This window comes from Equus przewalskii, chromosome 28 (genome assembly GCF_037783145.1).
Source record: "Equus przewalskii isolate Varuska chromosome 28, EquPr2, whole genome shotgun sequence".
Classification (NCBI taxonomy): domain Eukaryota; kingdom Metazoa; phylum Chordata; class Mammalia; order Perissodactyla; family Equidae; genus Equus; species Equus przewalskii.
In genome coordinates this window covers 24,196,880-24,211,631 of record NC_091858.1, presented here as the reverse complement: position 1 = coordinate 24,211,631, position 14,752 = coordinate 24,196,880, and the positions used below count along the sequence as shown (strand labels likewise).

Genomic DNA, 14,752 nt, shown 5'->3' with positions numbered 1-14,752 from the left:
GTGCACTCTGCTTTGGCGGCCCAGGGTTTCATCGGTTCGGATTCTGGGCACAGACATGGCACTGCTCATCAGGCCACGCTGAGGCAGTGTCTCACATGGCACAACCAGAGGCAATCACAAGTAGAATCTACAACTATGTACTGGGGGGCTTTGGGGAGAAGAATAAAAAGAAAAAAAGAAGACTGGCAACAGTTGTTAACTCAGATGCCAATCTTTAAAAAAAAGAAAAATATACATATATAAAAATTAAAAAGTCACATATTTGGACATACAAAAAATACTACTAAATAATTCACAAGATTAAAGAAAAAATTATAACGGAAACATAAAAATATGTAAAACTAAATGATGATGAAAATACTACATATCAAAAGCTGTGGATGAGCAAAAGTGGTATTTTCAAGAGAAATTTCTTAGGTACATATATCACGGCATCAAAGACTTACTTATACTCTAGGAGGGTTTTCTCAAATGCAGACAAAACAACATCTAACTCCATGATGTCACTGGTTTTCTTTCCTTTTAGACACCAAATGTGTCCACATTCGGAAATATCTAGAACATTAAGATAAGTCAATTTAATATACTGCTTATCAATAACTTGGGTCTGGGTCTGGGGTTCTCAAAGTCTACAACAAAAATCGTCCCTCCAAACTGCTAAAGGAGCCACAGAAGAAGCAGCACACAGGAGACGTCCTCACTCCTGCCTGTCTCTGCACATCTCACAGACCCGTCCACTCGTCGCTCTCCGTCTCCTTGGCTCTCCCGTTTCGGCTGACACAGCCTAAAGCGCTGCTGCCTCTTAACGGCCTTGCTGTGCCCTTAACTGTCTGCTGTCATCCAGCACTACTGGTGACAGTGCTCTTCTTGCTAACTGTATTTTCTTAATTTTAATCTACCAAATAGGTCATTTCTAGAACACACAAAGGTCACTCAGTGTACTGATCTAGACAGTTGTAACAATATATAGTAAGAGATTATCTAAACTCTGGTACGTTTGTGAATGAAACATTACACATTCGTTAAAATGGTATTGTAGAATACTTAACGACAAGGATATGATCCCACTTAGGGTGAGAAAAACTCACTCAAAGGATTGACCAGTACAGACCAAAAAACATGGTGGTTATTTTTGGGTGATAGAATTGTACGGTATTCTACCTTTCTTTCCATGCCCACTAAATTCTCTAAAATACACATTTTTATAACAAGAAAAATAAATAACTTATCTTTAAAAGAACTGATGGAAAGAGAGAAAATGCTTTATCTTACCAAACATTTTCAATAAATGTTTTATTCATGTCAATAAAAATGAACAAAATAACATGGATGAATCTCAAAAAAAGTTACACCAACTAAGAGAAGCCTTATACAAAAGAGAACATATTGCATGATACGTGAAAACAGTATATATACGATGTGATGAAAAATTAAAATGGATTAATAGATGGGTGATAAAGTATAATAAAATTTAATAGTAAAATCTAGGTGGTGGGTATATGAATATCGATTGTAAAATTCTTTCACCTTTGTTGTATGTTGAAAATTTTCATGATAGAAGCTGGAAAAAATCAGTTACTCCAAAGTCACATATTTTGAACTTTTTAAAGTGGCAATTTTACATACTTACAATTTACTACTTTAACAAATTAAAAAAAGAAATATGTTTTTTTAATGAAACTCTTGAATGAGTGTTAAATATAAAACGCTATTCTGTACCTGAGTCTCCGGCTTCACTTCTTGATTTCTTCCTTTTGCCATGAAACACCTCCTTTCTCTGAGTTTTCTACAAAAAAATACAGCAAAGTATTTTGTTTAAGAAAAGTTTTCTTTCTCTTAAAACAATGATTAAGAAGGCAATATTATGAAACACTGTCAGTTAATATTTTAGCTATAATTCTCATTACTTCTAAGTTAATATGCTATATAAATTATCTAAATTAACATAAGGGAACACTGAAAAAAACTAAACTGTCTCAAAATAAAAAGTAAATAAAACTTTCAGTTGGCTTTTAAAAGTGCTTGCTTTGGAGGAAATTGAACTTTTACATTACTTAAGATAATAATGTGTGGAATCAGCTCAATTTCTGTTCCAAGCTATGATGAAGTAACAGCTTCTGAACTAGCCCCACTGCCATAAACAAGCACACGATGGGAGGAGGGGGTGACGACTTTGCTTAGGCATTGGGCAAGAGGCAAAACAAGACCAGGGAACTCAGAAGGTGAACCCTACGCTCTGCCCCTCCAGACCTGGGACCACTTCCAGACAGCAGCACAGCAAGCTAAGTCCAAGCAGAGCACCATAACCCCGCTCCACTGAGCAGGCAGAAGTCAGAGCACAGCAGCTGAAGCACTTAGAAAAAGCTGCTCAGAGGAGAGCATCAGAAGTCCAAGTGGGGGTTATCCAAAAGTCCTTGACTGATACTCCACATGTGCAGAGTGACACCACATCTAGTTTACTTCAAAGCAGCTCTCACGGGATTAAGAACATAACAGGTAACAGAGGACAGGCAATGCCAAGAGAAATTGGATGTATAAAATGCAGACACCTCATTAATGACTAGTTAACACCTGTCTATCTAGCTGAGCTAGTAGAAAGACCAAAATTTAGGGGTAAAAATCATACTCTAGAGCATGTAATCTCAAAGACGGCAATACTGTTCCCAAAGCCTAGGGAGGGAAATCTATTCCTTGTTTCTTCCAGCTTTGGTGGCTGTGGCATTCTTTGGCTTGTGGTCACAGCACTTCAATCTCTGCCTCTGTTTTCATGTCGCCTCCTCCTTGCATGTGTCTGTCTAATCTCCCTTCCTCTCCTATAAGGATACTGCGATGACACTCACAGGCGACCCACATAATCCAGGATAATCTCCTGGAATTAGGACTCGGACATATCTTTGGGGGGCGCCATTCAGCCCACCACACATGGGCTTAACTACAGATCGTAAAAGGCAAAAGAATGGTCAGTGAAATTGTAGACAAGTCAATAAAAATGTATCCAATTGGCAGATCAGAGAGAAAAGGAGTTTGAAAAAAAAATGATCAGTGTGTCTCAGGAACCTCTATGACAATACCAAACGCTCTGAAATATGTATAAGAAGAGTTCCAAAAGAAGAAACGAGCGAGAATGGGGTAGAAAACTTATACTCGAAGAAATAATGACTGAAATTTTCCCAACTTACAAATCCAAGAAGCTCAGTAAACTCCAAAGCAAGATAAAAGCATATCACAGTTAAAATGCCAAAAACCAAAGATAAAGAGAAAATCTTGACAGCAGCCAGAGAAAACGGACACAGTAAATACACTTGGGAACAATGACAAATCTCACAGACTTCTCATCAGAAACAACAGAGATTGAAGACAACAGAATGACATATTTAAAGAGCTGACATAATGACATATTTAAAGAATAAAACTGCAAACCTGGTGGCACATAGGACTGTCAGAGGGCAGTAAAGGGAGCAGATCCTAACTGCACTGCGGATTTCATCAAGAACGCCACCCAGGAGCTGCTAGGGACACCTCACCTGTGGATCCCAATTGGCCCATGGGCACCCCCAGCACTCCATGCCTCACCAATACAGACCCCAACTTTGTGGTCGGCTCCCTATGCACACTCCTGAAGGCAGTGGCAAGAGCGAGCCTTGGCAGATGGCTAGTGACCACATACAAAAAGCTGGCCCAAATCTGTGGGCCAGGGAGAGACCAAAAACTTAAGCTTTAGTGCCACCTTTGGGAAAACAAAAGGGAGGCTGTCACACTCGGCCTGTTGTGTTACAAGATCAAGAGAAGGCATACAAGCTTAAGAATTCTGCCACAAGAGGGAGCAAGAGGCATGGAGAAGGCATATGCACAGAAGGTCTGAGAAAGTCTCAGAATCCCCAGGGCTGATGGAAAGTATTTCTCTCCCACAGGCACTAGTAAAGATGTGAGGAGGTGACTGCTACTTCAAATGCAAGACAGCAATGCAAAACTTCAATGAATGTGAAAAATCAAGCAACCATGACACCAAATGATCACAATAATCTTCCAGTAATCAATCTCAAAGACATGGAGATCTGCAATTTCACCAATAAAGAATTAAAAATAGCTGTTTTAAGGAAACGCTACAAGATACAAGAGAACACAGAAAGACAATGCAAGAAAAGCAGGAAAACAATACACAAACAAGACAAGAAGTTTAAAAAAGAGACAGAAATCACTAAAAAGAGCCAAAGAGAAATCTGGAGCTGAAGAATACAATGAATTCAATTAAAAATGCAACAGAGAGCATCAACATCAGAACGAATCAAGCAGAAGAAAGAATCTGTGAGTCAGAAGACAGGAACTTTGATGTTATCCAAATAGAAGAACACAAAGAAAAAAATGAAAAAAAGAGTGAAGAAAGCCTACGTAATCAATAGGATGCCAACAAAAGAAACAATTTGCGAAATATGGGAGTTCCAGGAAGAGAGGGAGAAAGAAGCAGAAAGTTTTTAAAAAAAATAATGGCTGAGAACTTCCCAAATCTGGTGAGAGATTTAGATATCCAAGTTCTGACGCTCACAGCTCACCAAACAAATTTAACCTAAAGAGATCCTCTCCAAGACACAAAACTGTCAAAAATCAAAGACACAGAGAGAATCCTAAAAGCAGCAAGAGAAAAGAAGCTTGAAACGTACAAGGGAACTGCCATAAGGTTATCAGCAGATTTCTCAGCAGAAACCTACCAGGTCAGGAGAGAGGGGAAGGATATATTCAAAGGGCTCAAAGAAAAAAACTGGCAACCAAAAACACTCTATCTGGCAAAGACATCCTTCAGAAATGAAGGAGAGACAAAGACTTTCACTAGTAAACAAAAGCTGAGGGAGTTCATCACCACAAGGCCTGCCTGACAACAAACGCTGAAAGGAGATCTTTAAGTTGAAGTGAAAGGACGCTAGTAAGTAATATGAAAGGTGAGCACAGTCCCGAGCTAACATCTGTGCCAATCTTCCTCTGGTAAAGGTGAGTATACAGTCAAATTCAGAATACACTAATACTGTAATAGGGTGGTGTGTTAACAACTTAACTCTAGTATAAGGGTGAAAGGACAGGAGTATTAAAAATAATTATAGCGACAATAATTTGTTAATGAATACACAGTAGGAAAAGAGGTAAACTGTGACATCCAAAAAAAAGGGGAGCAAAAGGGTAGGGTTTTTATATGTGATCAAAGTTAAGTTGTTATCAGCATAAAATAGACATATATATTATAAAACTACTTTATATATAACTATGTATTTATACACAACTATAAACATGTATATTTATATACAGTTACATCTAACTACAGATACGTATATGTCTTATATAACCTTCATGGTAACAACAAAGTAAAAACCTACAGTAAATTCCCAAAAGAGAGAGAATCAAAGCTTATCACTACAGAAAATCATCAACGAAGAGAGGAATAAGGGAAGTACAAGACAGCCAGAAAACAATAAGATGGCATTAGCCTTTATTTATCAATAATTACTCTAAACGGAGTGAATTCTTCAATCAAAAGGCATAGAGTGGCTGGATGGATAAAAAACAAGACCCAACCATATGCTGTAAGAGACTCACTTCAGCCTTAAGGACACACATAGGCTCAAAGTGACGGATGGAAAAACATATTCCATGCAAGTGGAAACTGAAAGAGAGGAGGGGTAGCTATAATTCTATCAGACAAAATAGACTTTAAGCCAAAAACTGTAACAAGAGACAAAGAAGCTTATTATATAATGATAAAGGGGTCAATTCATCAAGAAGATAAAACAATCATAAGTATATATATATATAAAGCAAAAGTACTAAATATATTAAGCAAATACTAACATGTTTGAAGGGAGAAATAGACAACAATACAGTAATAGTAGGGAATTTCAATATCTCACTTTGTTTTTTTTGAGATTACTCAAAAGATTAAAAACTCAACTACCATATATGATCTAGCAATCCCACTTCTGGGTATATATCCAAAGAGAATGAAAACAGGATCTCAAAGAGATATCTGTAATCCTATGTTCACTGTAGCATTATTCACAATAGCCGAGATATGGAAACAACCTAAGTGTACGTCTATGGATAAATGGAGAAAGAAAATGTGGTGTGTGAATATATATATATATATATATATATATATACAATGGAATATTATTCAGTCATGAGAAAGAAGGAAATTGTACCATTTGTGACAACACGGATGGGCCGTGAGAGCATTATGCTCAGTGAAGTAAGTCAGAGACAGACAGATATTGAATGATATCACTTCTATGTGGAATCTTAAAAAGCTGAAGTCATAGAAACAAAGAGTAAATGGTGGTTTCCAGTGACTGGCGGGTGGGGGAAACAGGGAGATGTTGGTCAAAGGGTACAAACTTCCAGTCATAAGATGAATAAGTTCTAATAGTCTAATGCACAGCATGGTGATTATAGTTAACAGTACTATATTTACTTGAAAGTTGCTAAAAGAGTAAATCCTAAATGTTCTCACCTCAGAAAAGATGGTAATTATATGAAGTGATGGAGCTGTTAACTAATGCTACTGGTAATCATTTTGCAATATATAAGTGTATCAAATCAACACATTGTACACCTTAAATTTACATAATGTTATATATCAGTTATATCTCAATAAAGCTGGAAAAAAAATAAAGACAGGGTTGAAAGTAAATGGATGAAAAAAGATTTACCTTGCAAAATAAGCTGCTGGGGCTAGATGAATATCAGACAATATAGATTTTAAGACAAAAAAGTATTAGAATTAAAGAGGAAATTTTCATCATAATAAAGCCATTCATCAAGAAGACAAACAACCTTAAATAAGTATGCAATTAAAAACAGAGCTTCTGTACTTTAGATAATAGTATTATATCAACATTAATTTTCTGGTTTTAATCAATGTACTTTGGCTACATAAGATGTAAGAATCAGATGAAGCTGGGTAAAAAATCTGTGAGAACTTCCTGAACTATATTTGCAACGTTTCTATAAGTCTAAAATTAAAAAACAAATAAGATAGCTTCAAAATTCATGACACAAAAGATCAGAGAACAAAAGAAAATCCACAAAACTGCAACGTTAAAAACCACATATCTGACAAAGGGTTAATTTCTAGACTATGTAAAGAACTCACACAACTCAACAACAAATAAATAAACAACCCGATCAAAAAGTGGGCAGAGGATATGCACAGACATTTTTCCAAAGAAGATACACAGATGGCCAACAGGCACAAGGAAAGATGTTCAACATCACTAATTATTAGGGAAATGCAAACCAAAACTATAATGAGATATCACCTCATACCCGTCAGAATGGCTATAATTAACAGGACAAGAAATAACAAGGGTTGGAGAGGATGTAGAGAAAAGAGAACCCTCATACGTTACCGGTGGGAATGCAAACTGGTTTTGCCATTACGGAAAACAGTATGGAGATTTCTCAAAAAATTGAAAATAGACATACCATACGACCCAGCTATCCCACTACAGGGTATTTATCCAAAGAACATGAAACCAACAATTCAAAGAGATTTTGCACACCCCTATGTTCATCACAGCATTGTTCACAATAGCCAAGAGATGGAAGCAATTCAAGTGCCCATCAATGGCTGAATGGATAAAGATGTGGTATATACACACAATGGACTGCTACTCAAGCATAGAAAAAGACAAAATTGTGCCATCTGCGACAACATAGATGGACCTTGAGGGTATTATATTAAGCAAAATGAGTCAGACAAAGACAAATACCATATCATTTCACTCATGTGGAAGATAAACAAACACAGATAAGGAGAGCAGACTAGTGGTTACCAAGGGGAAGGGGGTGAGGAGAGGGCAAAAGGGATAAAGGGGCACATATATATGAGGATGGACCATTGGTGGTAAACATGATGCAGTCTATACAGAATACTAATAATAATGTACACCTGAAATTTCACAATGTTATAAGCCAGTATGACCTCAATAAAAAAAAGACTATAAGGAGAGATAATATCTGAGCCACACTGTCAATCAACTTGGCCTCAGTTGACATTCACAGAATATCATACTGAACAACTGTAAATTCAAGTTTACATGGGATGTTCACCAAGACAGACCCACAAGAGGCAGAACAACATGTATAACATGCTTCTATTTGTGTAAAAAAGGGGAAATTAAAAGAAGAAAACACATTCGTACTTGTTCATATGGGTAGAAGGAAACTCTGGGAGAATACATAAGAAACTAGTTATAAACTTACCTATGTGTATATTCAATGGGTGGGGAAGGTGGAAAGTGGAAGATGAGGTGGCAGGTATAGCTTATTGTTATACTTAGAAAAATTTGTGAAAATGAGGGTGAATTATTTACTCAAAACACTAAGCCAAGTGAATAAAATGACATATTAAGAGTCTGACCAAAAGATATGTCAAGAATCTTAAAACAGAACACGCATGACTAGAAATGTTATCATAGCAATTCTGTTCTAAGGAAATGATCAAGGGTGTGGAGAAAGATTTAGCCAGAAAGAAATTCAAAGCACTTAAAATTTTTTAAGTGGCAATCATTCCTTAGTAAGAGATTAACTAAACTATGGAAAATTCATGAATGAAATGTCATGCATTCATTAAAATGGTATTGTAGAATACTTAATGACAAGGATATGGTCCCACTTAGGGTGAGAAAAGCTCAGTGAAAGTACTGAAGAGTGCAGATTTAAAAACCTGGTCGTTATTTCGGGTGATGGAATTATACATAATTTTATCTTCTTTTCCATACCTTCTAAATTTTCTAAAACAAACATTTTTATAACAAGAAAAATATAAAACATTTTTTAAAAGAACTGAAGGAAAGAGAGAAAATGCTTTATTTTCCTCCTTAACACGTTTTGATCAACTTTCTCTTCTCTCCAAGGGGATGGCAGACATTCTCTTACCCGTTGACTTTCTGTTGCCAGGGTCTCTTTTTCAACAGTGGACTCGGCACTAAGGGGTCCTATCTTCCTAGGAGTGACCAATTCCACTGGTTTCTCTGAAAGTTCTGAAGATGCTGTAGCTGGAGCAGCTTCACGTTGCTCTGTACTGGTTTTCTCTGCTAGTTCAACTTTTCTTCTTACGTCACTTTCTTCACTGCTTTCAGATTCATCACTAATGGGCTTGAGTTTTCTTCCTGACTATATCAAGCAAACAGCATTACTGGTTTAGAAAATACAAATGCTATCGTTTTTACTGTAATAGTAGATAACTGTACAGTCCACATTTCTCATTTCTGAACTTCAAGACTGAACACTAGGGAGATGGCGACGTGATTACTGGATAGGATGGGAAACCCAGATTAAATAGCTCCAAATAAACACTCCCAACAATCCACTGTGCCTTTGCAAATCTCAGTCTAAACACATTACATGAACACTATGAAAACTGACATGGTACGTAGAAATTTGAGACCTCTGTAATGAAGAACACTTCAGATATAAATATAGTCCACTTTTTATTATAAAAGTATCTTCTAAAACATAATACTCTTTCTCTATGTTGCTATAGAACACTTTCTCCCTTTGCATCCAATCTAAACAGGATATGAAATATTCTACAGAACATTTTCTCCACTTGCATCCAGTCTAAATAGGATGTGAAATATCTTACAAATTAAGATAGAAGAGAAAACATACCTTTTTTGCACTAATTATTACAGACTCGTTTTCACTTGCTTCAATTTCAGGAGTGTTCAAACTGTACCAAAGAACAAGCCATCAATATCTTGCACACATTTCATTTTTATTCACACGTCTTCCGTAAGTCGTTTGCCCAACACAAAAACAAGTTCAATGTAAGGAGATTTCCCCCGTGTCACAGGCGGGCCTGCCACCTTCCCAGATTTGCTGGTCATCTCCCACATCTTCCCACACCCTGGCCACATCAGTTTATCCTTGGTAGGCAGGTAAGTGTCCCATTACTGTAGCATCTTGTCGTCACGTCTGAGAACTGCACCTTCCTCCATCTAACCCCTCCTAGGTGTAGCGGCCATCATTTGTACTAAGAGCTAATCCACAGACACCTGGCCTATGATTAGGTGACATAACAGGAATACCTTCTTTTTTCCTTTGAAAAGGAAAAAAATAACTCTAAACTTCTGATGAGTGATAAGAGTTCTTTCATTTTTTTCATTCATTTTAATACAACAAACATTTATTTCACACCAACATCAAAATGCAAAGTACAGTGAATAAAATTATTTTAAAAATGAGAGGGCTTCCTTTAATGGGTTCACTGTCTAACAGGAAGGCCAAAGGCAGCACAGGGCCTTGCCACTTCTGCCCAACACAGGCCTCCTCTAACGGGCACTCCTCCCTCCAGAGCTCCCAGTGGGCTGGCTGGAAGCGCGAGGGCTGCACTGCAGTCTGAGGCCATCTCTGCCAACCCTGACCCTTCCACCTTTCACTTTCATAGGAATTACTAATAAAGCTCTTCAGTTCGAACTCTGCCTCAGCGTCTACTGACTTGAGGATCCAAACTGGCCCATGCCACGTGTACAGGCAATGGGGTGCTCTTACAAGGTGGGAAGCGTGAGAGTGAGATAAGACTCGCATTCTAGAAAGATCACACTGGAAGCTGTTTGGGTAGGTGGGTGGATCAGAGGAGAAAGAACGATTCTGGAGACGAGGAGACCAAGCAGGAAACTACTGCAGAAGTGCTGGTGAGGGCAGCAAGTGCATAACCAACGGCCGCTGCAGGGAGGCGGCAGGGCTACGGGGAGGGAAAGTGGATTCTCAAGGCAGTCAGAGGCCAGGATAGACAGGATCAGTCAGAGAGCAGAAGATACCAGGAATGATTCCCAGATTGCTTTTCTGGGTGACTAGGTAACAGCAGGACCACTAACCCAGAAAACACCAAAGCAGCTTGTTGACTCTGGATGAGGGAGAAAGGGATTGAGCTTGGTTTTGCCTTTGCCAAGTCATAGGCACCTGCGGGCATCTAGGGAAATATGGCCAAGATGCAGGACATCTTGGGCCTCAGGAGAAAGGCTGGGCGAGAGAGACTTGGGGAACAGTGGCATATGGGTAGTTAAACCCTGAGAGTAATGGTGGGGTGGGTAGAGAGGAGAAGGCAGAGAACGGAATCTGCTGCACGTAAAGAGGAGGGAGGGAGGGAGAAGTCTAGGAACGAACAACTGAACATCCCTGGAGAGGATCTGGGCCCTGGATGCTGACGCCTCCGTGAGTCCCAGGCAATGCTGCTGGTCTCTCTCCAGAGCATCCCTGCTGCCCTGACTCCCCTTTGTATCCACATACAGACCCTGTCTAACCCACACAACATTTTTCGTTTGGACTTGTCACACCGCCAAAACCAAGATTACCAGGAATGTCCATATTGTTCATTGCAATGCACCTGTTCGGTGTACACATACACACACACACACACACACACACACATGCACACTCCCCCCACTATCCTGCAAACAAGCACTGCCCTGGTTTTCTTCTTTCCTCTCTAGCCACTTTTCTTCTCTCTCCTTTGAAAGATCCTTCTCCTCTACCAGGACAGTAGGCAGGTTATCTTGAGGGCTGGTCCCAGGTCCTTGCCTTCTCTCAGGCCACAGTCTCTCCTGTGAACTCTCATCCATGCCCACATCCATCCATGCATCCTACTATATGCAGACAACTTCAGTTTGAACTCCAGCTTAGCCCTCTCCTCCGGGCTCCAGACTCAAGCATATGACAGTCTCTTTGACTCTTTGACATCTCCACACCAAATTCACGATCGGCTGATGATGATAGGGTGACTCAATCTCCTAGTAACTCCTATCTTACTTAGCCAGTGGCACGATCACCAGCCATGTATACGAGCCAGAAAGCCAGTTGTCTCTGACAGCAACTCTTTCCCACCCTCCGATATCCGACACAACACCAAGCCCCGTGGATTTGCCTCCTAACTATTTCCTGAACCCAGCCAGTTGCCTCCATCTCTGTCTCAATTACCGTGGTCCTCCCTGCCGCAGACCACTAAAACAGCTTCCAGACTGGTCTCTCCACTCCATTCTTGCCTCTCTCAAATCCATTCTCCATACAGCAACCAGAGTGATAATTTCTAAATGTAAACCTGACCACGTCACTCCTGCTTAGAATTCTTCAACTGTTGAGGATAGTGACAAAACTCTTTACCAAGTTTGTAAGTTAGGATTAGCTATGGCAGCAAATGATGAAAAATACACCCCTAAAATGGCTTAAACGAGATACTCTATTTCCCTTGCTACAAAACTCCAGAGACATTTCAGGGCTGGTATAGCAGCCCCACCATCATCAGAGCCCAGATTCCTTCTATGTTATTGCTCCATTTTCTTAGTAGGCTGCCTCATGGTCCAAGATGGCTGCTCAAACTTCAGCAGTCACATCCAATTCCAACCAGAAGGAAGAAGGAAGGAAAAAAGAAGGCACAATCCTCCCTATGAGGACACTTCCAGAAGTTGCAGATGAAGCTGGAATGTGGGCTAACATTTAATCATATAGACATCTCGGCTGCAAGAGAAGGTAGGAAATATATTCTTTGTTCTGACAGCCAGGGGCTCAGCTAAAATCAAACATTCTATCACCAAGGAAGAAGGGGAAGACGTCGGAATAGACAACTAACCATCTCTCCTAATCGTGACATTCAAAGTAACTACCACCTTGCAATGTGTTCCCTTCTTCACTCTATTTCCTCTGGGGCATCCCAGCTTTTCTGAGTCCCACAGACTCACCATGCTTCCTCCCACCACGGCGCCTGGAGACACGCTATTCCCTTGTGTGGAATGTTCCTCACTCCACCCCTCACCAACCTAACTCCTACTCACAGCATCACGTCCATCCCTATACGTGACTTGTCAGTGATTCTTCATTAATATCTGTTGCTCCATAGGCTCCATGAGGACAAGGATTAAGTCCATTTTGAATTATTATTTTAAACCAAGAGCCTAACACAGTGCCTGGTATGTAGTCAGTGCTCAATAAATGTTTGTTGAAAAAATATCAATAATGAAAAGCTAACATTTGAAAGTTTATTAGGCGCCAATCTGTCTTCAGAGCTTAAGAGGATAAATTCATCTTAAAACAATCATATAAAGTAAGTTGTATCATTATCCCACTTTCCAGATGAAAGAACCTACAAATTAAATATCTAGTCCAAGGTCAAAGACTTCGTAGTAGCAGAACAAAGATTTGAACCAGGACATTGGGTTCAGGGCCAGTGACCCTAACCATGACACTACCCTTACACGGCATGAAGGAAGACCGAATTCCAGTATTCACTGAATGCCGACCATATGCCAGGCAGTGTTCTAGGCACCCGAGAGATAGCAGTGAACAGAACAAAGCCCTACTCTTTTTGAAGATACTTCTACTGCGGAGGGACAGACAACGAACAAACTAAAAAATGAACATAAAGTATTGGTTGGGTAGAGATAAATGCTATGAGAAAAAGAACAGAGTAAAGGAAATATATTGACAAAGGCGATATTTTCTATGAGGTATCAGAGGAGACTGCTGTGATCAGGGGAGATCTGAAAGGAAACCAGGGAGTGAGCCACACAGACATAAGTTGGCCCAAAGATCTTTAAAAAGCTTTACTTTTATAAGTTTCTATCTTAAGGAGCTTCTCAGAAATCCCACTAACCATGAATAAACCGTTGCTTGAGACACAACCGTACCTTCTTTTCGCTTCTTTTCCTTGAGGAGTTGAAGGGATGGAGGACCCACAGTGCTTGGAGAGTTCGTCTTCATCCGCATATATGGCAGTGCTGTGTAAGGGAGGATCTACGAAAGACAAAGAAAGCTACGCTCAAAGTCTGGCAGTCTGGGCAGTATTTACATTTGTTCCTTTACTATGGAGTACAAAGCAATCTTTGTTTATGGTTAACAAAATCCAAATCCTTTGCACAGGCTACTTCCCACATGTTTCTGATCTCACACCTCAACAATGAAAAATTCAAACCATTTCACCAATACATAGATATTTACAATTATAACCTGTATTACTATACTTACATATTAGCCAGAAAATTTTAATGAGATAAAAGATAAATATAAATAGGAAGTCTGGCATTCTCTTTCCTCATCCGATGGAGCATCACACACTCTCCTCGCGAGACCACTGCGTTAACTGTAAACTCTAAGGGTTCGAGTGCCGGGCCCACTCCGTGACTACTTCCTCACATAGGGCCAGCACAGGGCGGGCACGCACCATCTGTGACCGAATGGACCTCCACGGAGGATTCCAGGCACCTCTCACTTCCTCTCTCTCTACTTTACTCGGCACTTCTAGAGCCCACAGTTAGCAGAAAAAGCTAACTGGGATGAGGAAGAAGACGATGAACAAGGAGAACAAATGGCCTTGGTGGAAAGGCACAGAGAGAAGATGCTAAGAGGAAGAGAATGCTCCTCCCTGCTCAGGAGAGCAGAGCAGGAGAGACGTCAGCACACAGGGTCGGGCTCAGAGCAGGGTGGGAGGCAGGTGGCCAGCACCATGGGGTTGAATTCCTGCAGGGGAGCCTGGGAAGAGCTGAGCACCCATTTCTTCATGCTCACACTTCAGCACGACAGTGCAAATTTCAACAACATTTTCAAATAAAGAGCTGCTTAAATTATGAACCTGTCAACTGCACAATTTTACAGTTACTAATAACTTTGTATTGCCCTCAAGTAGGCAAAGGGACTTATTTGCTCTACTAACAACAAGCAAAAAGGAGAAATAGACCAATCCCAAATCTCCATATGGAACCAGTCATGCAAACTG

General features: G+C 39.8%; 1 protein-coding gene across 2 annotated transcripts in view; it reads right to left on the bottom strand.

Annotated features, from left to right (window-relative positions):
• CENPU (centromere protein U) overlaps positions 1-14,752 on the bottom strand; it is a 47,460-nt gene that overhangs the window by 15,227 nt on the left and 17,481 nt on the right. For both annotated transcript variants that reach the window (XM_008517271.2, XM_008517273.2), the window contains exons 4-8: positions 13,668-13,773; positions 9,658-9,718; positions 8,923-9,159; positions 1,720-1,786; positions 447-555 (exon numbers count right to left, since the gene is read on the bottom strand). In XM_008517271.2, the coding sequence (XP_008515493.1) occupies positions 447-555; positions 1,720-1,786; positions 8,923-9,159; positions 9,658-9,718; positions 13,668-13,773 (580 nt within the window). The remainder of the gene's footprint in view (positions 1-446; positions 556-1,719; positions 1,787-8,922; positions 9,160-9,657; positions 9,719-13,667; positions 13,774-14,752) is intronic.